This window comes from Peromyscus leucopus, chromosome 8a (genome assembly GCF_004664715.2).
Source record: "Peromyscus leucopus breed LL Stock chromosome 8a, UCI_PerLeu_2.1, whole genome shotgun sequence".
Taxonomy (NCBI): Eukaryota; Metazoa; Chordata; class Mammalia; order Rodentia; family Cricetidae; genus Peromyscus; species Peromyscus leucopus.
Window position 1 is genome coordinate 7749750 of NC_051085.1, and position 27534 is coordinate 7777283.

The following is a 27534-nucleotide window of genomic DNA, read 5'->3' on the forward strand; positions in this document are numbered from 1 at the left end:
TCTTTGACATCTTTCTTTGTTGACCCAATTCCATACACATGTTTAATCCTGGTTGTTTTGTGTTCAAGGAAACATGTTCCGATTCTATGTATCCCAGATGGCCTTGACCTTGTGATCATCTTACCTCAGTTTTCTGGGTGTTGGGATTATAGTAGTGCTCCACCACATCCAGCCACCCAGTTTGTTTGAATTTATGCATAGTATTCTAGTACACAAATATGCAAACTATAAGTACATGACTTTTAACTTATTCATTTAACTAAAAGTTACATGTGGTTTCCTTGAATATTTATCTTTGTTGTATATTTTCATTCTAGTTTTTCAGTATCATCAACTATATACATGTAACAGATGATAGTTATATACGCATATTTTTATATGAATACAATAAATACATATACATACATACATCCGTATGAATGGGCACACACACACATTTATGTTCTAACAAGTGTTGTCTACACAATTCTGAAACTAACTGGTAGTCCACAATCATAGCCCTGCTTCAATGAGGCAGGCATTGAGAAACACTGTCTTATTGGCTGTTATCTTCCACTGACCTTCTGAAAGTAAGAAATGGTCAGTGAGGCCTCGACACCCTTCCAGAAAGGTCTGTAGGCTGTACACTGCTGGACAACAGGACTTTCCAAGTGGCAAAAGTCTGTGACTCAGCTGAGTCAACAAAAGTGAATTGGATACCTTGACTCTATGTCTGATCTCCACAACACTGGTTATCAGCCATGAACTGTGACCACTTCATTAGGTCCTGGTCACTCAGAAGTATCCAGAGTAGCAGCTGACAGAGTCTCCTAACGTCTTTGTATCTTTCACAGAGTTCAGTGGTTTCTGGAGTAGTGTTACTTGCTTTAAGACAAAGTGATGTCGATACTTGGCTACCTAATTTTCCTAATTGCTCTGTCATTTGAACATAAGTCTGATGTGTCACTGATTATCACTGACAGGACATAAGTCTGATTGGTTCACTGTGTCATTATGGTATCATGAGCATCACTGCAGGACACAGGCTAGGCTGCTCTGTCATGTTTCTGGTACAGTTGTGGATCCACGCCCTGTGTTGTTCAGAGCTTATGAATTGTTCCCTCTAGATGTGGGTATTTGTTTCTAATGAAAAAGGATATACCAAAAACACATGCCTTTAATCCCAGAACACTGGAGGTAGAGGTGTGTGGATCTCTGTGCATTCAAGACCAGCCAGGGCTACATATTTGAGATCCTGTCTGGAAAAACAAACAAACAAACAAACAAACAAACAAACAAACAAACGTGATCTAAACCACAAGATTAGTTTAGTTTTCTAGGCTGAACTGTCTTCTCAAAAGAGACATTGAAGTATTCATAGCACCCTTGACTGTAACCTTTAGAGAGCAGAGTCAGATAGACAAAGACACAGAGCAGCATGTCATGTGACAGAAAGGCAAAAAGAATGACGTGCAATGACAGAGACAGGGTTGTTGTGGTGACCCCATAGGCCATTGACTGTTGGCTATGCTGGAAACAAAGAGGAAGGCATGGAGCAGGCCCCCATAAAGTCCTCAGAGAAAGCATAGCACTGCCAACACCTTGATTTTGAACTTCTAGCCCCTTGAATTATGACATGACACATTTCCATCATTCAATCCACTCGGTTTGGGCACCTTTCCCTGGTAGCCCAAGGAGACTAAAACAAAAGGCCAGGACTTCTGTCATCCTGGCACTCCCCCTTTCCCTTGCCTTTTCAAAGGCTTGTTCCCATGGCAGACCAGGCTGCCTGCTGGGTGTGATGCCAGAGCAGTAGCCCTGGCATTCAGGAACCCAGGGTTTGAGGCCAGCCTGAGCTACAGAGGCAGCAAATAAATAAATGATAATCCAGGTGATGCTGCCATTTCAGGCATGACTGATGAGAGCGTTGTGGGGTCATGGAAGCCTCCGCCAAGATTTTGAAAGAGGGCTGGGAGGTCAAACAGTGTGTGATAAAGTCAAGATCTCTCCAGGGAGCTCCTGAGACTGTGTTGCATGAAGCTGTGATGGTGAGGGGCCACAAGAAAAAAGTGCCCCAAATGAGTGGGTTAAATGATAGAAACATACCGTGTTGCAAATCTAGACACAATGGAGAGTCAAGGATGTCAAGAATGCCAAGAATAAGGAGGGTCTGCTGAGGGAAGCTGAAGGGAGTGAATGGAGCCAGCCTGAGACTGCTCAACCTTGGTTTCATTTAGATGAAAACACTGTGAGCGTCAGCTGTTGGACATGGAGCTGTGATGTATCACTTGGTCTGATAATGTCTTGTTAAGCTCCTCTCCCTCCCTCTCTTTCAGACATCTGAGGTTGTCCTCTGGCCTGCATACTCATCTGCACACACATGAACCTGCACACACACAAATGTGCACACATACACATAACAACGTTTTCTTACCGTCCTTGATTCTTTCCATGTATATCTGTATGTACTTATTCATCTGTTGGATGTCTTTGATGATTGCATTCCATACCCACCACTTACTGTGAAATCCATCAATCACGTGCCAGTTTTGATGCTGTTCTTGATAAAATTCCCTGATCTCCTTGATATTTTTATGGTACTTGGCATTCTTATGAGCTATAATCTGTGTGCTGTTGTGCAGTGGATATGGTGTACTAAGGAGGAAACAGGGAAGAGGCAGAAAAGCTGGTGAGGGCCTGAGACATCCCCTGTACAGATGGCCAAGGTCACCCTGTTCCCACAGTTCCCTCATGAGGAATACCTTTGCTCCATCTTCTTTTCTAGCAGCAATCTTTTGAAGATCTCCTTGGATGGCACCTCCAACTCAAAGATGACCATGGGAATGATTGACCTTGCCTCCAAGATATTCATCTGGTTTGTGGTTACCGGGTAGCCATCAATGACCACACTAACAGACAAACAGAAAAACACAATTTCCACATTCCTTTTCTCTCATCATGCTTCTAGAACAAATCTGTCTTTAGTGCTCCTAGGCTTTCCATTATGACACTGGTAATTTTTTGTGTGTGCATTTTCTCCTTTATCTTTACATCTTAACCCTCCCTCATCCCCAGACTGTGAGGTGGGCAGTACACGTGCACACAGCTTGGAGAGTGGGAGGCAGGAGGTCTGCACTCATACATCCATCAGCTAGGTTTTGGTAGAATTTGATAGACACACCTATTATACCTTGCAAATTGTGCATTCCTGATGTTATAAGCACAAATAGCAGAATGAATGTAGGCAGGCCTAGATTTGAAACCTGGTATTAAAAACTCCATGCCTTGATTTTTAGTAGAGTAAGAGAAAATTATATCTAACCCTTGGAGTGGTTTTAAAGATTAGAGAGCGGGTACGAAAAGCAAGTAGAACAGGGCATGGCATGTACTAGATGCTAAGTAAATAGTCACATGTCCTCTGCAAAGAGCTTTGTAGCAGAATGGGGAGTTTGTGAGGGATTTGGAATGGGGAGTTTGTGAGCCCCCCTATGCATGTGAGCAGAACGTGTGAGAATTACAGCCCAACAGTCTGAGGTAATAAGATTGGATATCAAACTGAAAGGAAACGAAAATTTTTAAAAAATCAGAAATTCTGGGAATGGCCTGATAGACAAGGCAGAATGCTGGGCATGTGGCTGGTGGCCATCAGTAAAGCTTTCTATATCCTGAGTGACAGGGCACACTGGCCAACGCCCTCCAACACAGTGCAGGCTCCACCTACAAGTCTCCTAGCAGAGATGATAAGCCACCTCATTGTAGAAGAGTCTGCAGGAGGGCGACATTTTATTTTATTTTTTTAAACAGAGAGTAGTTATTCTTTACACTGGGAAGGGTCACTTGAGTGGCTCTCAGGATTGGGGAAATGAACCTAGGGTAGATGAGCAGCCTTCATCCTGAGATTAAGATGAAATAAACCCACGATTCAACCGAAGTGGCCCTCATCGGGGAAAGCTAAGCCCCAGGGAAGAAGTAACTCAGTGTGGATATGTCCCTTTTCCCGAAGGCTGTCACCCAAGAATGCTCCCCACCCCTGAAATTATAGAAACTGTTCCATGATTTGACTCAAAACAACTTGCAAAGAAGAGGCAGAAGGTTCTAAGTACACAGTGATCTTGACTAAGCCAGGAGATTCTAGTTCGGTGACTTGGACTCAAGACCAGAGAACACTGGGGTTCACTGGGATGTGACCAATGGCTGTAATGGACAAAAATAAAGGTCATCAGAGGCCGGGCGGTGGTGGCGCACGCCTTTAATCCCAGCACTCAGGAGGCAGAGGCAGGCAGATCTCTGTGAGTTCGAGGCCAGCCTGGGCTACCACATGAGTTCCAGGAAAGGCACAAAGCTACACAGAGAAACCCTGTGTCTCAAAAAAAAAAAAAAATAACAAAACAAACAAACAAAAAAAGAAAGGTCATCAGAGAAGAATGAACTCATGACAAAGCCAAGTATTCAGTGTTCCTGTCTGAATATAGCATCACAGGAGGGGCACTGCTCCCTGTGCAGGGACCTGGGCCCAAGAGGAACCGCGTTCAAGGGACCACATCACCTGAGAACTAAGGAGGGTCCTCCCATCATTTCATGGAGCAGTAAGAACTATTGGGGCAAGGAAGTCACAGTGCCTCGTCTGTGGGCTGTGTCGGAGTTGCTGCTGCAGGGAGTCATGAGATCTGTGGGCTAATCTGCCATGAATTCAAGCCATGAATCTTGACAGAAAAAGGTAATGTTTCCAAGTACGTGCTCAGTCTGAGCAGCAGATCATTCTCTTCCCCTTTACAGGCGCTCCAAACCCATCTCCAAGACCTTTTTGAAAGAACTGCAAGCATCCTCGCAGTTACTCCCTCTGTCCTTCCTTCTGCCCCGACTCACTTACCCTATGGTATTGCACACACTCTCCATCAGGGAGAGATCCAAAGCTTGAACAGCAAGTCCATCAGGCACTGTCATGCCTTTGTGAAGGTGCCAGTTTATCATAAGTGACAGCTCCGTTTCCGGGTGATTGCTTAACATGCTACGCAATGCATCTCCCACTGACAAGCGTTTTAAGCCATATTCACTTACAAGCTTTTTGGCAACTGGAAAACATAAAACATGAAGCTTATTTGACGTCACACATCCATCGGTTAACCTTACTTTTAGATTCTGACTAATGGCGCCAAGAGCAAGCTTATCTTCACATTCTTCAAAGAGTTGTCAAAGTTGTTAGCAGTACTTCAGGTTTGTGACTTTAGAATCTGGCTAATGAACCAACTGGGTTTCTTCTTTTTTCTTTCTTTTTAATAATTTATTTTATGTGCATTGGTATTTTGCCTGCAGGTGTGTCTATGTGAGGGTATCAGATCTTGGAGTTACAGACAGTTGTGAGCAGCCATGTGGATCCTGGGAATTGAACCCAGGACCTCTGGAAGAACAGCCAGCACTCTTAACTGCTGAGCCATCTCTCCAGCCTCCATCTTCTTTTTTTTTTCTTTTTATAATCAAACCAATGTTTAAGCAACTTATTGTTCTGCATGATGTAGCAAATTGGGGGAAGCATTGCAGTATTATTTGGTGCATTTGGTATTTAGTGTGCTGTCAAAGATAACGATGTAATGACCTTACTTGATTGGATTACACCATTCCCCAATCCATCTGTAGATTCCACACTGCAATGAGGATAGCAAACCCTAGACTCATCATGGATCATGGGTCTCAGTCAACCTTCTAGGAAATACTTTTAAAAAATTATTAAGGCATACTTTACATTTTTTTTATTTCATTTTTTATTTTCCGTATATGGGTGATTTGCCTGTATGTGTGTCTGTGCACCATGTGTGTGCAGTATCTGTAGAAGTCAGAAAAAGATTTCAGATCCCCTGAGATTGTAGTTATAGATGACTGTGAGCTGCCATGTGGGTGCTAGGAATTGAACCCAAGTTTTCCATAGGAGCAGTCAGTGCTCTTAACTGCTGAGCCATCTCTAGCCCCCTACTTTACATTTTAATAGAGGTTTATAGCTAGGAGACAGAATTTTCTTTCTGTGGGTTTATTTGATGTTTGGGTGGCATGAAAATTAAATTCTAACTTTATAGCTGAGGGGAACCAAAGCCCACTAGGGTAGAGTAGATCACTGAATAGATAGAGGTCATTGAATAGAATAGATAGAGGTCATTGAATAGATAGATAGAGGTCATTGAATAGAGCAGATAGAGGTCATTGAATAGATAGAGGTCATTGAATATGTAGATAGAGGTCATTGAATAGAAGAGATAGAGGTCATTGAATAGGTAGATAGAGGTCATTGAATAGATAGATAGAGGTCATTGAATAGGTAGATAGCAGTCATTGGCTGAGAGAGGAGATTCTCATGACTGTTCCCAAGGGGCAGGTGAAATTCCAGACCCCAAACCTCAGTTTTCCTACAAATTTGTTCAAATTATAAACTAAATGAGTTTTCAAAGTAAGGCATAGTGTTAAAATTTACTTTCCATTTCAACAGAGAGGTGAGAAGTCAGATTGTTGTCTATGTTTTCATAACTATTATTAAACTTTATAATTAAATGCCAGAAGTACAGAACAAAGAAAGAACATTAAAATCTGTATGAGAGAAATGTCAAGTCACACATAAATATTTCTCAGAAGAAACTCCAAAGACCAAGAGGGCTTCAGTAAAGAAAGAACTTCAGGTCCTGAAAGAAAATAGATTATTATAGCCAACCAAGTCATCCTTCAGAATAGAAAGAGAAACAAAGACCTAAGATGACCATGAACTAAAAGAATTCCTGGTACTGGAGAGGAATTCAGTAAGACGAACACAATTGTCAGGAGCAGCAAAGGATCAGTTTCACCTGAAGAGTCCATAAGCAAATGAGAATTAGGAACAAATCAAACACTGCCAGGTCAGCAAAGCATCCCAACTCTAGCATTAATAAAGCAGAAATGGATACAGATTATTCAAAATAACTAGAATGGAGACAAGACAGGGCAGGAGTGGCACATGCCTTTCACAGGCACAGTTGATTGGTTGGACTAAAATAAGTCCCAACAGTTTGTTGCCTGCAAGAAACTCACTCTCGCCAGCACAGGTACACATAGACCAAAAGCCAAAGGATGGAAAACAATATTCTAAGCAAACAAATCTGAAAGTAAGCAAGAGTAACTCTATTCATATCTGACCAAACATACCTCAAGCTAAATTAGTTAGAAGAGACAATGGTCATGTCATACTGATAAAAGGAATGTTATGCCCTGTAACAGCCCCAGATCTTAGTTCAACTGACTCCATGATGGAAGTACCATTCAGGCCATAAAATTCAGCACATAGACATCCCCACCAGCTGAAATAAAAATAAAGACTGGCTAATAAAGACTTTCTTTGGCTTAAAGAAGTCTGTGAGTAGTCTTCTCTAGTGGATAACCCACAACAGCACTAAGTTGAGTGGGTTTGAAATAGGGGCAGGAGGTGAGGTGGGGTGGATTTGAATGTGACCGACATAAATTGCATTAAATTCTCAAATAACTACTTTTTTTTTAAATAAAGGGAATAATGTGATTTAAATGTGAAATGTCACCAAGAGATTCATGTATTGAACATTTGGTCGCCAGCTGCTGACATTGTTTTGGGAAGTTATTGAATGTTTGGGATGTGAGGTACAGACCCTCAAGATGGGTCACTGGAGGCAGAACTCTTTGAGTCATAACCCCGTCCTGCTGTTGGCCTGAGCTCTGGGCTTCCCGACTTGCTGAGAAGTGAAGTTGCAGCTAGAGTGCCCACTGCCTTAGACTGAGCCACTGTACCTCCCTCCCTGTCATGGACTGCGCTCCCTAAGCTGTGAACCACAGTAAACCTTTTCTCGCTTCAGTTGCTTCGCCAAGTATTTGTCACAGTGATAAGAAAGTATCTCAAAGGGAAGAACCCATCAAGAAGATACAGCGATTGTACGTAATGTCAGAACACCCACTTCCACAGATAAACACTATTGGACATGAAGTGAAAGACCAGCCCAATGCTGCCTCACTTCAGTAGCTCACTGTCACCAATAGATCTAGAAGAGAAGTCAACAAAATAACACCAGGGTTAGAGTACACTGTATGTCAGTGGTTCTCAACCTTCCTAATGCTGCACCCTTTAATACAGTTCCTCATGCGGTGGTGACCCCTGCGGTGGTTTGAAAGAAAATAATTCCATAGGTAGTGGCACTATTAGGAGGTGTGGCTTTGTCGGGGTAGGTGTGGCCTTGTTGGAGGAAGTGTGCTACTATGGGGGCGGCCTTGGAGGTCTCAGAAGCTCAAGTCAGTTCTCTGCCTGCTGCCTGCTGATCAAGATGTAGAACTCTCAGCTTCTTCTCCAGCACCATGTCTGCCTGCACACTGCCATGTCCCACCATGATGATAATGGACTGAACCTCTGAAACATTAAGAAGCCCCAATTAAATGTTTTCCTTTATAAGAGGTGCTGTGCTCATGGTGTCTTATCACAGCAATAGAAACCCTAAGACAATCCCCAACCATAAAATTATTTTTCTTTGCTACTTCATAACTGTAATTTTGCTCCTGTTATGAAACATAATGTAAATATCTGATATGTGATCCCCAAATGGGTTGTGACCCCTGCTATAGTGCAGATGGACTTAACAGACACCAGCAGAGGTAGAGTATATATTCCTGTTTAGAACATGGAAGATTTTCCAAAATAGATGTGCAAAATGAGGCTGCAAAGCAACACTTAACAAACGCAAAAACTGAAATAACTCCCAGTGTCTCAGGTCAGAAGGGAAAACATTAGAAGTCAGAGGAAGACAGCCACATAAATTACACAAATACATGGAGATCAAGCCACGTTTTGCATGATTGGCATGCCACTGAAGGAATCAAAGGGGAAACAAGAAAAAGCTGTAGAATTCTGTGAAAATGGAAATACTGCTACCAGAACCTGTGGGAAATGAAAACAAAAAAACTACAAGGAAAACTTGTAGCTGTGAGCAGCTTACACTTTAAAACCAGAGATACCAATCTAGAAACCTAACGTGTATCTCACTCTTTAAAAAAGTAAGAATAAACCAAAGCCTTAATCAGCAGATGGAAAGAAATAACAAAAACCAAGGCAGAAATAAGCAAAATATAAACTAAACAACACAAAGGATTTTAGTAACACAGAGTTGGTCCTTCGAAAAGATAAACAAAAACGATAAACCCTTAGATAAAATAAGTCGGAGATGGAGATGCCCAAATAAATAAAATTAGGGATGTGCTGGATACTACAACAGATCCTCTGCGATTCATAGGCTAATTAGGGAGTATTCTGAAAATGTATACATTTGTAGGAGGCATGGAAGTCTTTGTGTTCACAGATGAGCACTAGGGGAACCTGAATGTTAAACACACAGGGTTGGTTGTTCCTTAAGGGAAGGAATGCACAACCCACGATCAGACCAGAAGGCAGGGAGCGCATGTGGTTAATAGTCTGGTGACTTTTGCACTACTGTGTACCTGGAGCCCACACCGGGTCCTCCCCCAGACTCTTATCATAGGCTTGCCTTGTTCAAGTCAATCTGTAGACCCATCTCTATGGACTTTTCGAGTTTTGTTGATTGTAGTAGAGCCTGGTCTGTATTTAGCTTACTTTGTTCCTCAAAGAGATTTATGTGTGCTTTATTATGCACATGGGATTGAGTTCATCATCACCAAAGTAAGTTTTCACCAAATTGTGCTGTTATTTAACTATACCTAAAATAGACTTCTCGGGGTCAGATTCGAGAAGTTTGAACTAACACCAGCTACTGGATTGTGTTGATCTAAACTGCCTTCTTGTCTCCCATGGATCATCTCTCTGCTGGCCATGGAGGTTTGCAGAGACCCTTGCGTACATCAATGAATTAAAAAATCTAGATGAAATGGATGAATTTCTGGGCACATATAACCTAATAATTTTAATCAAGAGGCTATGAGAAACTGAAGTAAATCAACCAAAGCAGCAATAAAAAGTCTCCAAAGAAGAAAAGCCTAGTGATGGATCCATTGTTAAATTATTTTTAAACTTTAAAAATAGTTTATGCGCCGGGCGGTGGTGGCACATGCCTTTAAGCCCAGCACTTGGGAGGCAGAGGCAGGCGGATCTCTGTGAGTTCGAGACAAGCCTGGTCTCCAAAGCGAGTTCCAGGAAAGGTGCAAAACTCTGTCTCCAAAAAACAAAACAAAACAAAACAACAACAACAACAACAAACAACCAAACAAAAAAACCTCAAAGTATTCCATCAAATAAAAAGAGAAAGAATCCTTACAAATTCATTACATTAAACTAATATTGCCCTGTACTACACCTAATAAAAACAAGAGAAAACAACAAAATAAAAATTATTGATGACATAGATGTAAGAGTCCTTCATAAAATACTTGCAAACAGTAATTTGTTGTGGAGGCCCACAAAGGCTTCCTAGTAAGATCTGAGCTTGCTTTACCCAGCAGGGCTGCATTAGAGGTACCCAGCAGGGCTGCATTAGAGGATTTCTTGGCCATGTGCATGGTTTCTAGGTGATTGGAAGGGTCTGCACTTGGCTGAGCTGGGGGAGGTCTTCGCTCCACCCCGTGGCATTCCTATAATTAGCTCTTTAGATGAGACAGAAAGGGGCCGGTGGATAAGGATCCAGGCCCCCGAGGCTGTCCTGTGTTTCCATCTGTCTCTCTCCCCTCTATCCTTCTACCTCTATATTTCTACCTCAATCTCTTATCCCCCTCTCCTCAAGAGTTCCCTGTCATAGAAAAGTGGGGGCTGGTCTCCGACAATTTTTATATTGAGATCCAATCTCAATTCAGCCTCAATAATTATTGTTTTAAAAAGATAAATTCTGGCAAAGATATAGAGAAAGGGACACCCTTTTCTACATTGTTGGTGGGGATGTAAATTAGCACAGGCACATGGAAACCCTCGGATCTTATGGCTGGTTCCCGGAGAGTTGGTGCTGGGTTTCAGAGCTCCCTCGATGCTTGAGGAACAAAGACAGACACTCACCTGTAGTTTTCCCTGACTTAGGAGGCCCCACAATCATAATCTTCACAGGCATAGTAGCTTTGGGCTTGGGTTGCCGGATGTATTTGATTGGGTTCATCATAAATTTTTCTCTAGATTGCTTATTAGATAAAAAATAAATGTACTGGCGATGGATTACAGGGTAAAGAGGGTTCTCCACATTCTCCACAGGCTTGATTGTCTCTCCTTCGCTCAGCTGTGATGTGATTGAATTCACAAGTTAGATTTAACTTAGAGAGAATTTCCTTTATACTTGAAAAAGTTGTAAAATATAAGAATGCAATCTTTCTTACATAGTAAAAACACTCTAATTACAAGAATTGACAAAGTAACTACATACACAGTGCAGGTTATTTCAATGTTGTATCTAGTTGGTATAATGTTTTCTAGTTGGTATTTAGCTTATGACAATTACAGTTCTACTTCCTTCATAATGATTCATGCTTGTATTGAATGTTTCTGACAGGTTATGAGATTGTCTCACTTATTCACGAACTACTTTATCCTCACAGACAGATCCACGGAAAGCGTGGTGGTGTGGATTGCGTTGCCCTCTCTCCTTACACTTCCTGTGTTGAAACGCTTACTGCCCACGTGACTGTGTATGGAGACAGGATCTTCATGGGGCACTTAAGGTAAAGTGAGGTCCAAAGGATAAGCCATAGGACGGGGGTTCTTATAACCGGAGGAAGAAACACCAGCGGGCACACATGAGGATGCTGTGAGAAGGTGGCCAACTGATATACAAGGTGAGGGCCTCAAGGACAGCATCTGTCAACACCTTGATCTGTTACCTTTAGAAACACTCCTTACCCATAGAATTAGTAGTCTATGGCAATACCACCCTGGATATACCTGATCTTGAAGCTAAGTAAGATTGGGCCTGGCTAGTACTTGGATGGGAGGCCATTAGAACTACTAGAAAATAAATTACATTGGTTACCTGCCCTGTCTCAAGTTTTACTACAGTGTCTGAAATGGCAATAGCGGTGGTTCTGCCGGGTTATCTTTTAAGATGCACAGATTTCTTCCACATTTTTGTACAGATGAAATCCCATCATATCATTAGCAACAGCCATGGAATGTAAAAAACCCACCAAAGATAGTCTAAGATGTGGGTATGGAATGTGGTAGGAAGAGGGGATAATTAATTGATGTTAGTTCTGAGATCTTTTTTACAGCATCAGAGCCACACACCATCTTTCCTGAATACAGCAGAGTAGGTGTGAAATAGTTTAGTCACTGTGGTCGTTTGAAAGAAAATGGCCCCCCTAGGGAGTGGCACTATTAGGTGGTGTGGCTTTGTTAGAATAGGTGTGGTTTTGTTGGAGGAAGTGTGTCACTGTTGGGGGTGGGCTTTGAGGTTTCCTGTGCTCAAACTATGCCCAATGTGACACAGTCTCCTGCTGCCTGCAGATCAAGATGTAGAACTCTCAGCTCCTTCTCCAGCACCATGATGGACTAAACCTCTGAACTGTAGGCCAGCGGCAATTAAATGTTTTCCTCGCGAGAGCTGCAGTCGTCATGGTGTCTCTTCACAGCAATAGAGACCTAAGACAGTCACACTGCTTCCCTGGAGAGTCACCGCAGAACCATGACTCATCAACAGGCTCATCTGTCGTTCACTCTCAGACTGGAAGGAAATTTCTGGCTGACTGGGAGCAAATGCTAGGGATGCACAGAAATTCAGGAGGGGCAGAGTGACAGTTCCATGTTCCGGATTTTTTAGCAAAAGCAAAGATGAAAGTTAGGGGTCAGCTCCCCAGACATTTTCATAGCTGCATTATACAATATTTACAACTTTTTAAAGAGACTACATCTTCCTAAACAATGTAAAGACACAGGCATGACTGTCCTCAGATAAGTGGTCTGACGTTACCTTTACAGGGTCCCAGTAGCCAAATGAGCTCATGTGTTTGTAGGTAAAGGCCAACATTTTATGAGCAAGGTGTGACGACACTGGGTAACACTTTTCAAAAATACTTGCACGGTTCTCCACTAGCGGCTTCACTTTCAAATTCAACACATATTGTACAATGTGAGTCTTCCTAGCTCCGTTAACTGTGATTATCGGGACCAGCACCTTCTCAAATTCTTCCTGATAAGAGAAATGATAAAGCTTGATACATTTCGTGTTTCTCAGTGATAGCATATAGACACAGCCGATATGTGTCTACATATAATATAAGACTACATTATCATCTAAGACAAGTATCTTTTAGCTTTTTAAGGAGCTACCCATGGGGAGATAAACCCACGCTGACCTTGGAGGCACCCATGCTGCTCTTGGTCTGTGAATTTCATAACTGTTGGGCGATGCTAACAGAGGGCCCTGCCGCCCTGAAATACTCTTTTGAAATATCACAAGAATAAGACACTGAGCCTGACTGCCCTCTTTGCATTCCCAAATGGCTGCCTTTTAAGTGACGACGAAGGGAAGGCCATAACCTGTATTACTTGAAGATTATTCATGTCTGTCTCGTATTTTTCCCCCAGCTCGCTTCTCAGGCGCTCCGTCGCGTCTCCCTCGTGCTCCTCATCCTCCTCACTCATCTCTTCCTCATCTTTCGGAAACTCCTCTTCAAGGATGTTTTCGATGTCCTCCTCTTCGTCAGCGTCGTCGTCGCTGAACTCGTCGTCGTCTCTGAAAGCACTCTAGGGAAGAAGTGGCCCTTCACTCTCTGCAGGAGTCTGTGGCGGGTGACGCTGCTGACAAATCACTAGAACACTCTGTAATGACTCGAGATTGGCTGGTGGCGCAGTAAGAGCGTAGTGACAGGTACCCGGAAACCTAACGCCTTCAAGATGCTGGCACTCTGATGGCCCCACCAGCAAACAGACAAGATACTAAATGCTATTTATGCCCATGGTTGTCATAGTGTGTGTTTTTATAGTTTTTAGAAATAATATTTAAGGCAACTCAGAGATGATAAAATACTAGCAGCTGCATCGCCAACTGGAAGAAGATCAGTTTCCTGATCTATAAAATGGGAACTACCTAGCTCACAGGAATTGGGGGAGCATTGGATGAGTTAACACATGGAAAGTCATCAGCCCACATAGTGGGAAGAGAGGACAGACTCCTGAAGGGACTCTGGCCTGCCGGAGCATGGCAAACAGGGCTCTGGAAGGCCTTGCCCTCCCCGATTCCCTCTCCCTTGTAAGCTATAGATTACATCCCGAAAGCTAGCCACCGAGGTCTATTCTCTTATTTGGACACTTTCTTATTGCAGACTCACTCCTGAGGGTGACCACCAAGGTCCAGCTATCCAAAGGCCCCTTGTGGTGCCCTAATTAACTTGCCCAAACAAAATTAAACACCACATCCTAACACGAGGCTTCCCCTTTACCTTTACAAACTGTCATTTGCCTGTGGGTAGTGTCTGTCTCCTCTATATCCAGACAGTCCTTTGTCTCCCCAGGACAAAAATCCCTTCCCCTTCTCCCTTGTTCCCTTCCCCCTCTTCCTGGTCCTCTCCTATCATTGTCTTTTGTTTCTGTCCTTGTCCCTCTGGAGCAAATAAATCTCCTTTATGCTGAGAACTTGGTCTTGGGGTGTCTTGTGCCAAATACTGGTCCCTTCAACTCCCACATGAACATGCCTGCACACACACACACACACACACACACACACACACACACACACACACACACTGTACTAGCTAGGTTTTTGTCAAGCTTGACACAAGCTAGAGTCATCTGATAAGTGGGAACCTGAATAGTGACAATACCTCCATAGCATCCTACTGTAGGCAAGCCTGTGGGGTATGGTCTTGATTGATGTGGGAGGTGCCAGCCCAAGTGGGTGGTCCTGGGTACATAAGAAAACAACCTGAACAAAGCTGGAGGAGCAAGCCAGTAAGTAGCACTCCCCCAACTCACCCACCCATGGCTTCTGCATCAATTACTTCCTGCCTCCAGGTTCCTGCCTCGAGTTCCTGCTCTGCCTTTTCTGGAGGATGAGCTACAAACTCTAAGATGAAATAAACCCTTTCCTCCCCAGGTTGCTTTTGGTTATGGTGTTTTATCACAACAACACAAAATAAAATAAAAAACAACTGCTGAATGGCTTGTGACATTTACTTGTGTGTGTGTGTGTGTGTGTGTGTGTGTGTGTGTGTGTGTGTGTTCTCTCTGTTGGTATTAGACAGTGACCTTGCAGCCTGAGGTTTGCTAGCCAAGTTTTCTTGGTTGTCGTTGTTCTGGGAACTGAATTGAAGGCCTGTACATGGCAATCAGATACTCAAGACTGAGCTACTCCTCAGCCATAGCTGTCTTTCATTTTAAGTATCAATAGTATGTTTTTTTCTATAGAATGGCCTTGAAAGCTGGAAACATGCTGAAATTGCTTTCCATATCAGAATATATGTTTCATTGTTAACAACATTTTAACAACCACATAGTAGGTCACAATATCACAATCTATTGGGCTCTTTCTCTGTTTTAATGTGCGGTTTAAAAATCAGTTTAGAAAGTGGCAGTGTGAAGTTTGTGATGTGTTGGCTTTCTTTGATGAGGTATGTGGACAACATTCCTTTCCTCTGCCTAGTCTTCAGTTTTAGTTTTGTTTCTAGTCTTAATTTTGCAATTGAGTACTTTTAAATTTAACTACCACCTCCGCATCTGACTGCTGACATGCCATCTCCCACATGTCCTGATTCTCCTCAGCTCAAGAGGGTTCCCTCACTTCTGTTCACGCCTCAGTTTCCAAAATTGTCTCTAAGTTATTACATGTACAGTCTTCCCTCAAAGCATTTAGTATTTATTTCTTCATGTAGAACTGACACAGTTTAAAGCAAACAAGTTTGGTTGCATCTGAAGTGAAATCCAACAGACAGAACCCACTCATTTTAATTATGAAAACTTCCTTCACCACAGCGGCAGAGACCCGGGGAACACAGCTGGATCCAAAGCACAACCCAGCCTCAGGCACTGTTTCTATGTCCAGGTAAAGGTTATTTCTCTTCTTATTCAGAATCATGCCCAAGAAGGTTGTCCTGATTTGAAAGAAAAATGTCCCCATAGGTTCATATATTTGAACATTTGGCCCTTAGTTGGCACTGCTTGGAGAAGTTATGAAATTTTGATGGAGGGAGTATATTACTGGAGCAGGTTTTGAGAGTCTTATAGCCTTGCCTCACTTCCAGTTTATCCCTTCTGCTTCCTGTGCGCAGCCTCCTGGCTTCCTGATCTGATGTCATGCCCCCTGACCACGATGGATTCTAACCCTCTGGAACCATTAAGTCAAAACAAACCTTCTTCCTCAAAAGAAAAGGTCAGGATCCTAAGAATATTCACAGCAGACAATCTGATAGAACCATAGCTTAATTCTTTGGAACAATAAATATACTGTTGTATACACACACACACACACACACACACACACACACACACACACACATATATATTGTAAGTGGCAATTTGTTCTTCTCTAATGGTGCTATTTTATTTTTTCCTGACATCTTGCACTTCAGTCTTTATCTTAGGAGAATCATATTCTAAACTTTATGATTTCAGAGATCTGCTTCCACCACAGAGAAGTAAGTTCACTTAACCTCTAGCAGACACTCATAAACTATGAGAAAACTTCCTTCTCTTTTCCTCCCTCCCTGCCCCCTTCTCCTTCCTTCCCTCTCTGGTCTTCCTGTCACCCTTTCTTCCTTCCTCTTCCCCTTTCCTCCCTCTTTTTCCTCCCTCTCTAATTCACCCTGGTAGTCCCAGGAGTGACCAAAATCAGACATTTCGAAGGCCAGTCAGAATTTGAAGGAGGCAATTGGCTAAGGCTTTGTTAGAAGCATGTCCTGGTCACTACAATTCTGGCAGAAAGTCTCTTTTCCTGCCTGGAACTACCAAGGGAAAGAAACCACAATTAGGGCCACTGGAGAGGAAAGAAAACTTCAGAGAAGAGAGGGCCTTGGAAGCCAAATTCAGTTCAAGAATGCTCTCCAAGTCTCCTCCTGAGCAGGGACTGTGTACAAAGGGCAGTTCCATAACAGTGTGCCCGAGATGCTGCCCAGCGCAGGAAAAGTAGAATCTTCATCCTTGGTCTCACAAGGCTAACTGTCTGCTGCAACCAAAATCCAAGCTCTCTGAAGGAGTATAAGAGCATCCAGAACCCCATTCATAACATTTCTCACTGAAGGCCACAGCCTCACGTTGCTCAGGATATGAGGGATTCAGAAACTGTGGCCCATTCTCAAGAAAAGCAACAGTGACTGAATGCCTGTCCCACACGCTGGAGTCACTGAACGAAAAGTTTGAAAGCCGTTACTTTGAGGTAAACGGCAGAATTTGAGGGATGGAAACAGAACACACACACACACAAAACAAGTGGAGATTTTCAAATTAAGAACAGTAATGTTTGAAATGAAAAATAAGTATTGGGGCCACTTAATATGGAGTGGAGCGAGCAGGAGGAGCAGCCGGCTAGTCTGAGGACACATGAACAGAATTACTCAATTTAAAAAGGGGAAATGATTAAAAAATTAGAGGAGCCTGGGTTCCTAGGGGATACACGGACAGACCTTTGCAATTCTGTGATGGAGACGGACAGATAAAGAGTTACAGATTTCGAAAGGCTTCGTAAACCCCAAACTGAATTATTACCAAGCAAACGACAGGGGAGTGCTTTGTAATCACATTTTTGGACAGCAAAGGTGCAGAGACCGAGAAGCTGAGCGAAAGAGCATGGGGACCATGATTCAGATGGTTGTGTTCTCACTGTGCTGCCTTCCATGGTCTGAGGAGGCTGCAAGGGCTGCAGAAGCAGACGTACCCCGAGAACCCCGAGTACCCCGAGAACCCCGAGTACCCCGAGAACCCCGAGTACCCTGAGTACCCTGAGAACCCCGAGTACCCCGAGGCCTGTAAGAGGGAGCAACTCTTCTCTTGCTCAGAAACATGAAGACAGCCTTGTCTCGTGTGCTTTCTAAAACTGTCAGGCACACGGGGTAGCCAAAGGGTGTTGATGGGTTAGGGTGGAAGAAAAAGAACATATATTGTTACAAATAATAATACTGACTCCAAGAAGAATGTAGAAAAATAAGGAATTGCTAGAGCAATCGCTGGAAACAGAGCTCAAAGCTATAACCCCAACGCCATAGAAAACTGAAAGAGATCCCAGGTAGTCCATGCCTTTCATTCTAGAGCTAAGAAGGCAGAGGTAGGAAGATCTCTGTGAGTTTGAGGTCAGTCTTGTCTACAGAGTGAGTTCCAGGACAGCCAGGGCTACATAGAAAGACCTGATCTAAAAAAAACAAAAAAAATTCCGCCGGGCGGCGGTGGCGCACACCTTTAATCCCAGCACTCAGGAGGCAGAGCCAGACGGATCTCTGTGAGTTCGAGGCCAGCCTGGTCTACAGAGTGAGTTCCAGGACAGGCTCCAAAGCTACGCAGAGAAACCCTGTCTTGAAAAACCAAAAAAAACCAAAAAAACAAAGAAAACCAATATACTCAAATAATCCAAAGAAGGCCCCAAAGTGGGGATAGGAAGCCCCAGTCAGCATATATACAGAAAGCACAGAGAACCTGTGGTCTCACAGACCAGCACTGGGGTTGGGGTATGTCCCATCAACCAGCGGAAGGAAGCTGAGTTAGGCTATGCCTGGGTGATGACTATGTAAGACGGTAATGAAGATTATGGTCCTAATGCGTGTGGATTAGAGAGGCAATGGGCGAGGAGGAAGTGAGAGACTTGCCTGAGCTCTGAGGACTTTCTGACACACCGGAACATTATTCAGATAGCCTGGCTCCCATGATGCTCTGTGGGGGTAAGAACATCTTCTAAATCTGGATTTGGAGGGTCTATTTGGAACTATTTGGTTTCAATGTCTTAAGCTTCAGTCTCCAACTTATTCCAAAACATCATCTGTGTGTCAACCTTTGGGCCTACACTCTGACCTCTGCTGTCTCGAGAAGCTACCAGAGCTGGTCTTGGCCCTGAACCCTGCTTCAGTATCATCTGACCTCCGACTTTGGCTTGTTGTAAACAGGGTCTGTACTTCTGATAACTATTCCCCTGGGCACGACTGGTGGTTTTGTTGATTCATTCTCCTGGCTCTTCCAAGATAATCTCCTTCTGGCGGCTACCCAACACAATAGAAGAAACCCACATTCTAGAGAAGGCCCAGAGGCAGACTCAGTGGACAGGAGAAGAGGGATCTTAGACAGATCTGGGATTTGGTTTACAGAACACTCTTTAATCACATTCTGAGGCAGAATTCCCACAAGATGGCAAGGTTTCCTGTAGGATCAATGGAAGCCCTCACTGGGCCACTGAAGCAGACCTGCAGGTTACAGAAGGTTTTTTTTTTTTCCTGCTAAAAGGGCTTTGCATGCATTCCCAAGTTAGTTTTAAGAAGGTAAAGTCAGGAATGCTGCCAATGCCCTCCCCTGCCCCCACTGCCCCCGCCGCCCCCGTGGTGGGCGGAGCTGAGGTCAACTCCTAATTTGAAGTATTTAAGTGGATACAAAACTATTCCCGAAATGCAAACAATGAAGTGTGTTTGTTGTAGGCAACTGTGCCGCTGGTGAAACATGTTCTGACGTCCTATGGAGTGACCCACCACCTGCTTTTCTGGTGTGTTTTCCTGTGGTCTCTCCGTCCTCATTTGAAAACATGAAAGGAAAGCAGGTGCCTGAGATAACAATGTCTGAAGACTCCTTTCTGGCATGTGGGGACCCAGTGGATCTCAGAGGTGACTCCTCTACTAATGAGAAACTTGCCCAGAACAAACAGAGGCCTCTCCCTCCGGGGCCCCGCTGAAAAGCTGGCCGGGATGAAGGCTGTCAAGTGTGTGGATGCTCTGCCCCCACACAGAAGAGCCTAAGAACGTGTGCTGGGCAATAGCAGCTGCCCTGGAGCCTCCAGAATCCCGGAAGAAGCACCGCGTGTCTGCTGTGAACTCCTCTCCAGAGCCTTTCTGCACAGACGGCGCCGGCATCACACCAAAGCAAACTTTCAATCACGCTAAAGGTCAAAGGTGAAAACTGATTTCCGAAATAATGACAGACGTCTTACAGCTGGTCACAGGCGCCATGTGTGACGAGGCCTACGGCATGGCCACCCTTGCCCTCCCAGCACTAGTTAATTTTGCATGACTGGGTATTGTCAGAAAGTGATGAGTGCTGGTTTTTGTTTCCTCCTTTAAACAAACAACAACAAATCCCCTCCATCTTGTATTAGTTAAAAGCAAGACATGCTTGGGATGACTTTGTAATACTAATTTGAATTGTCAAAGCTGGTCCCTGGTTCCATATAGAGTGTAATCTGGGGTCCCCCTTCTCTTCTTTTGGGGTATGTGTGAGGATTATTTTAGTTTGTTTGTTCATTTTTAATTTGTTAACCAGAGGACGGTCCTTGGGGAGGAGGACTGATTATTTCTACATTCTAACTCCCCATTTAGCGAACATGTCCCCACCTGATGCTCTGAGGAAGGAGTGAGTATAGAAATGCCTCCTCTAATAGCATACATGACGGTTGACTTTTCTCCCCACCAGCTAGCGAGGCAAACCGTGAAGAGGAGGCTTCCTGTTCTCTTTGAGAATACAGTCCATGATGCAGGGGAAGGCGTGGTCACAGCCGTGTGCAGCTGAGGCTCCCAACTTCCTTCCCATCTCAGTGGAACAGGAAGAGTGGACAGGAAGTGAGGCTGGACTCTAAGCTCAAGGCCTACCCTCAATGACCCCTTCCCCACAGTAAGGTTTTACCTCAGAAAGGTTCCACAGCTTTCCAAAACAATGACCCAGCTGGGGTACAAGTATTCAGATACAGGAGCCTGTAGGGGACACTCCACATTCAAACCCTAACACCTTGTCTAATTATGTCCTCTAGCTTCTGTACCCTTGACTGGTTTGGCTGTGACGGTGGGCCAGCAAGGATGACGTGGGAACAGCTGTTCCCCACATAAAACAAAATCCTCCCTCTCCAAGGGTGGGTAGACATGACACAGAGCACCCCACACGCGGGTCTGACTGTGACGATTCCCAGGCTGTCCTCCATCTCATTTCACACCCTGAGACAATCGACAGTTCAGTTCCAGGTCAGCTTTGTGGGCCCCATCTAGCCTCACTCCCATGCTTCCAGCCTGCCTCTGTGGTGGAGGTCGGAAGTGTGGAAGCAAGATGAAAATCCCAAAAGATGAAAATCCACAAGAAACACAGTTCAGTGCGCTGTGTATTTTGTATGAGAATACTTCAGCATCTTTAATGGTTTCTTTTCTTTAAGTATTTGTTCATGCCTGGTGTGGTGGTATATGCTTTTAATCACCAAACTCAGGAGGCAGAGGCAGGCAGATTTCTGCAAGTTCAAGTCTAGCCTGGTCTACATAGCAAGCTCCAAGACAGCCAGGGTGACATGGAGAGACCCTGTCTCAAAACAAAACAAAACAAAAAAGTATCTATTCTTTTCTGATTATAAATATAAAAAGGTCATTTTAAATAGTGGCAGATACCATGACAAAAATAAAAGAAACAAAATTATGTGTCATTTCACTGATCCCCTGAAACTCTGTGTTAGCTCCTGCAGACTTTTTATTTAAACATATCCTTTTGCGTTTTTCAACTGTGGAGATCATAGTGTTACGCTAAAAAAAAAAAAAAAAAAAAAAAAAAAAATCACGTGCTTACCTTTTTCCTCTCTCTCTCTAAAATAAGTTCAGCTCTTCTTTTAGCAATCATATCCTCCTGTTAAAGACACATTTACAAGTTTACAATAGAAAAATGATAAAATCACTTGCTATGGATCAATGTACCTGTGCGAGGGGCTAACATGGGAGAGGGCAGGGACCCTTTCCTGGATGACAAGTGACGATGATTGCTAGAGTGCATTCATGTCCTTCTGGGCTATCTCCCTCCCGAGGGACAAACAGCCCAACAGCCCGGGGGATCAGTCACTGTCCTAGAGCCCCGTTTTCAAATGTGTTGCTTGTTTTGTGTGGGAGTCACTGAATTTCCCAGAGATCTCTTTTCCTTACTGTGAAGATGTGTCTTTGAAAGCACAGCTGTACCTCTGGGGAAGGAGCATGCATGCTGGAGATGGCCAGGGAGGGTGAACGACCATGCCCTATTCTTTTCAGGGTCCTCCAGCCTAACCCAGTGGATCTGTCCTCAGGATTTTGGTGCTGGTTGGCTCAGGACTCCCTGGAGTTTAATTACAGAGTGCCTGCCAAAGGTGGGCACTGCTTCCGACAGTATGCGTTCTTTCACTTTCTTCTCAAAATACAATATCAAGTCGGCAGTAGGCAGTGCCAGCCACTTAAGGGTGAGTTAACAGGAACCCAGAGAGATCTGTGCGATGTCACCCGGGGCATGAGACCCCTGAGGAGGAAACCCGGAAGCAGCTGGTGTAGCTGCTGAAGCGAGAGGCTTACATTTACTGCAGCCAAAACATACAGTTAGGAGCTGGGTTTGGAACAGGACTGGGCGTTCAGACCCTGATGGTCCGACTTGATTCAGACAGACATTTAGGAGACTGGTCTGCGGGTAGCTGGAAGGATGAGCTGGAGAGTACAGAGACCAATCCAGGAAAAGCGCTGGTGTGAACCCAAAGACGCCGGAATCAGGACAGAGGTAGTGGTGGGTGGGAGCCTGGGCACTAGGGGCCAAGATCCTCTGTTTTGCAGCTCTGGTTCCCTCACAGCCCTTGCTGCCTCCGCTGGCCCTTCAGCCTGCTCCTGTGCCTGATGGAGGGAGGCCTGGACACTACTGATTTGGAAAGTGAAGCATTAACATGTTGGTGATCAGAAAAGCTTCAAATAAGCCTGGCACTCAGGAGGCAAAGACAGGAGATCTCTGAGTTTAAGGGCAGCCTGGTTTATATAGGGAGTTCCCAGACAGTCAGGTCGAGAAAGAGAGAGAGAGACAGAGACAGAGACACACAGAGAGAGACAGAGAGAGAGAGAGAAGAGAGAGATCCTGTCTCAAAAAAAGCTTTAAATAATTTTTAATTCTTATTAAAAGATGAAATATTTGATGGAAGATGTTTTCATGCTTACTGTGGTATTAAAGCCCGAAAACTCCGTTCTTGTGAAGACTACTAACCCAAACATGTGGCAAATGGCCGTATTCCCGTGTGTCTGCACTGGATATGTACCCTGATTTTTGTCTTCAAGTCTTTGATGAATTTCTTCCGTTCTGCTTTCTTGCGCTGTTTCTGTCTCCACTTCTGCACTTGCGCCGGAAGGAGGCGATCAAAGATGTCTTGATCCTCTACCTGTATCACGGCGGCAACGTCCGGGAAAAAGCCGCGCTCCGCTAGAAACTGGGCTTCCTCGGGGTACCGCGGGAAACCATCCAGTATGAAGCCGGTGGAGCTGCGTGGACATTTTCAGAATTTGCTTAAAACATCATATATATTCCAGCTAAGCCACACTCAAAAGACAGACATCCCCATGTTTCTCTCATTTCAGAATTATCTTTCTATCTCATCTACTTGGCTACCTAGCTACCAATTTCTATATGAGATCTAGGACGGGAAAGCAGAGGAACTATTTGGTGAGCAGAAAGGAACCAGTGGGAGGTATAACAGGGTGATCATGAGGGGTACCACGAGCAACAAACAATTAAACATATGGAGGAAAATGTTACAGGTTCACTATTTTGTATGGTAACTTAAACACTCAAACATGAAAATATTATATTATAGATCTATTTATACTGTATGTTGATGGAAAAGGTAAAAAGTGCTTGGGCATACAGACAGCGCTGGAGAAGCCAGGAAAGTTAAACTTGCAGATGTTTAACTTTAAAGGAAAGAAACGTTTAACCTGTTCCTCCTGGAATGCTGGGAATTGGTGTCATTTACAGCCTGGTGATCCTTCGCTGTCTGAGGAGCCAGGCTCTACCCGGTCTTCCAGAACTTAATCTTCCACTTCTCCCAGACCCTTCCTACTAAAACCACGAGCATCACTTCTAAGTCATAAGACTCATCCTTGTGAGAGATGTCATTTGTACTTTACAACAGCCTACGTGACTTCTTTGCTATCTTAGGGCCGGGCATTATGTTTACCCTAGTCATTCTCCCCAGACCCTCACCTTGAGCATTATTTCTCAGTCAACAGCACCCAACTTAAGGGCGAAGTCACGTGTACTTTGTAGAATTTCAGTGTAAACGTGTTTTAAGCTTTGTTGTACTCACAGAGCTGAGCTGTTATCTGAAAAGTTTTCCTCAAAATTGTGCTATGCTTAAACATGGCAAAAAAAAAAAAAATGAGCTGATGTCAGACTCCAAGAAGTCTTGGCTCAGCACCGGTTACCAAAATCGGGCTGAACGGAGTTTCGTTCTTGACTCTTGGCCGTGTTTCCCTTGCCCGATGTAAAGCCAGCAGAGAGAGACCCTCCACATACTGTCTCTGCATATGGTACAGATTTCAACATGTGTTGACGAATCACGACTCATCAGATGTGTGATAAATAGTTTGAAGAATTCACCATGGCATGATTGTTTAGAAAATATTTCTAGTTGTATGTATCAGAGCTTCTGAAATCTTTTTCACTTGCCAGCCCCTTTTGTCTGAGGGATTTTTTTTTTTTTTTTTTTTTTGAATCAAGGTCTCATAACCCTGGCTGACCTGAAACCTGCTATGTAGATCAGGCTGGCCTCAAATTCACAAAGACTCCCTGTCTCTGCCTCCTGAGTTCATGGATTAAAGGTGTGCACTACCATGTCAGACTCTGGGAAATTTTTAGGTGGCCTAGGTATACAGGCATGCAAAATACCTATACAAATCAAATATTTGGTGATAATAAACTTGTTTAAAAACAATTCTTTGGCATGTATGTAATTTTACCATTTGTTAAAGATTTATGTACTTGATTATTTTTATGTAAAGAGGCAAGTGGATCTCTGTGAGTTCGAGGCCAGCCTGATCTGCCAAGCGACTTCCGGGCCAGTTGGAACTGCCCAGTGAGATCCCGTCTCAACAAACAAACAACAAACCAACAGGAAAAGCAAACAGAGAACTCAATCTTGGCCAAGTATTTGATAATGTAGGACACACAGCATCTTCAATGTTTCTCAGAAATACAGCTGTTAATATTGAGAATGCCACTGTGTATAAATATGTAACGCAAAATGGCGGCAGTATGCTTAGGACCATTTCAATAATTATTGGAAATTCTGTCCCGATCCTAAGTCAAAATTCATCTAATGATTTTTTCATGCAAATCAACTCATCGATTCAGACAGCACATTTTAAAATCAAATATTGTAACAATGAAGGTCAGTAGGAGAATATGAATTGCTATTATGTTTCTGTAAGAACAGAAAACTTTGTATGCGGCAAAACTCTTGTAGTTCGTGGCATACAGTAGTTTGACTATGAGCTGAGAAGCTTCAGAGAACATCATTGGCCTTGTGTGCTGTGAAGGCATGCGTATTGCAAAGTGTGCATGCTGTCTGTTCAGAACTGAGGCTACAGGGAAGTCATACGATGCCACACTGACGGGCATCGCCCCAAACACCCCACATTCATTATGTGTTTTATTTCTGGATTAAGGTTTTGTTTTTATGTATTAAAAAATATTTTACTATTGCCAAATTTTTCATGACTTCCTACACTGGAATTTTTACATGATTCTTATCCCATCTGGAGTAACAACCCAGAGTTCAAGAAGCAAGTGTTTAAATGATATTTTTTCCCAAAATGTATAAATTTGGATTAAGATAATATTTGTGTTTTTAATATACAATTGCAGCTAGCTGGCTGATAACTATTACCTGGAAGCTATAAAAAGTTATAAATGAGGAAGTAAGCTCTCTGCATGGGAGAAGTGCCTAGCCTAAGGAATATGTTGCCTTTGAAGAGCCTGCTTGGCTGAGCCTCAGGACACTTACTTCCTGCCATAAGGCAGTTCCGAAACTCCTCCAGGGTCTCTTTGAACCAATAACAATTACTCATGTGCATATTCTGCCTCCGGTGACAGAACTTTTAGGGCCATGAGAATAACTGGAAAGCCAACTCATTCCAATAAAGTACTTATAAAGCAGCCTGAGGACTTGGCTTCACGTTCCTGTTGAGAGGTCAGAATTGATCTGCCTTTGGGTGAGCTTGTTGGTCTTCTTTATCCAAAAAAAATTTACTATATTTACACATACATGTATGTTTTCTTCTCAATAAAACGAGACTTTCATAAACATCTGGCTGCTTCAGTCTTCAGAGGTTAATTCTCAAATGTTAATTCTCCTCTCCTGGCAAGTAGGGAATTTTCCCTACATTGGCCACGCTGGGTATTTTCTTCTTCAGCAATGGCTTCCGTCTAGTCCCTTCTGGGAGGAGCACGTTTCTTGCCCGGTGACCTGGTGCCACTTCTTGGACAAGGGCTTCCAAGTCCTCACCTCTACTATTCAAACTCTCTTCTGAGTTTTAATTCAGAAGTTTCAAAGCCCCACTTGGTTTTTTCAGTAAGTCCTTCAGGAAGGATCTGTGTATTATACTGTCCAAAATCGCGGTCGCCCTTATCGCCCCAACCTACTCTTCACTGGACTCAGCAGCACTTGGTGCCAAACATACAAGACACACTGAGGTTCCTCTCTACCTCCCTCCTGCTGCCATTTGGGAGCCAAGGCCTGGCGCCTCCGCCTGTCCATTTCTGTCATCCCCCAAACTTTAGCCCTCAGGAGCTCTCCAGGATTAATCTAGTAGACTGGAAAAAAAGTGAAAAGAAGCCAACCTTTTCCCTCACTTGTAAAAGCAATGCAATAGAAAAATTGGAAAGTAGAGGGGAAAAAAACATAAAACAGCAAATTATCCATAATCCTGTACCCCAGATATTAGTCTTTTGTTGTATTTCTTCTTAGTCAGTTCTTCATGTGCCCAGCTCTACCATATTATGATACTTTTCTGTATCTTTTAAAGTGTATTATCATATAATAATATTACATGCCATTGTAAATCTTTATCATAATAAAATGTGATGGTTGTATGATATTCAATATTTAGATTTTACATTGTAACTTTTTACATTAAATTGAATTCATGTCTCTATCTCTATAGAGGCATCTCTATATTTTTACTTATTTTAAATTTTAAAAAAGACTTGTTTTTATTTTCTGTGTGTGAGCGTTTTATCTGCATGTGTGTATATGTACTACATATGTGTCTGGCGTGCACAGAGGCCAGGCAGAGGCCTCAGATCCCCTGGAACTAGAGCTAAAGATGGTTGTGAACCGTTGCGTGGGTGCTGGGAATCGAACTGGGGTCTTGGTGCTCTTAATTGTTGAGTCACTGCTCCAGACATTTTACTTTTTAAATTAAAAATTGTTGTGTTTTGTTTTTGTTTCTTTTCCTGGTTCTTTATATAGATATCTTAATGTGTGGTGTGATGTGAGAAGCTAAGTTAATGAAGAGCAACTCATGACTATAAAGCTGTGGGTTATTTGCCCACATTTCCCACAGTTGATTTAATTTAGGGAACAAGAATATTTAAAAAAAAAACTTGATGACTCAATTCTACTTCCTCATTTCAGATAGGCAGTAGATACAAATGTGCCCAGGGGAGCATGGAAGTATTTCTCTAACGTCTCTGTATTTGACAGTGAGATAATGCAAATTTCT

General features: G+C 43.3%; 1 protein-coding gene across 1 annotated transcript in view; it reads right to left on the reverse strand.

Annotated features, from left to right (window-relative positions):
* The window catches only part of Ak9 (adenylate kinase 9), a 138308-nt gene that overhangs the window by 8027 nt on the left and 102747 nt on the right, over positions 1–27534 (reverse strand). Inside the window, 8 exon segments of the mRNA XM_037200453.1 lie at positions 2414–2634; positions 2742–2888; positions 4850–5051; positions 10964–11177; positions 12861–13079; positions 13430–13636; positions 21608–21664; positions 23073–23292. Of these exon segments, the coding sequence (XP_037056348.1) occupies positions 2414–2634; positions 2742–2888; positions 4850–5051; positions 10964–11177; positions 12861–13079; positions 13430–13636; positions 21608–21664; positions 23073–23292 (1487 nt within the window).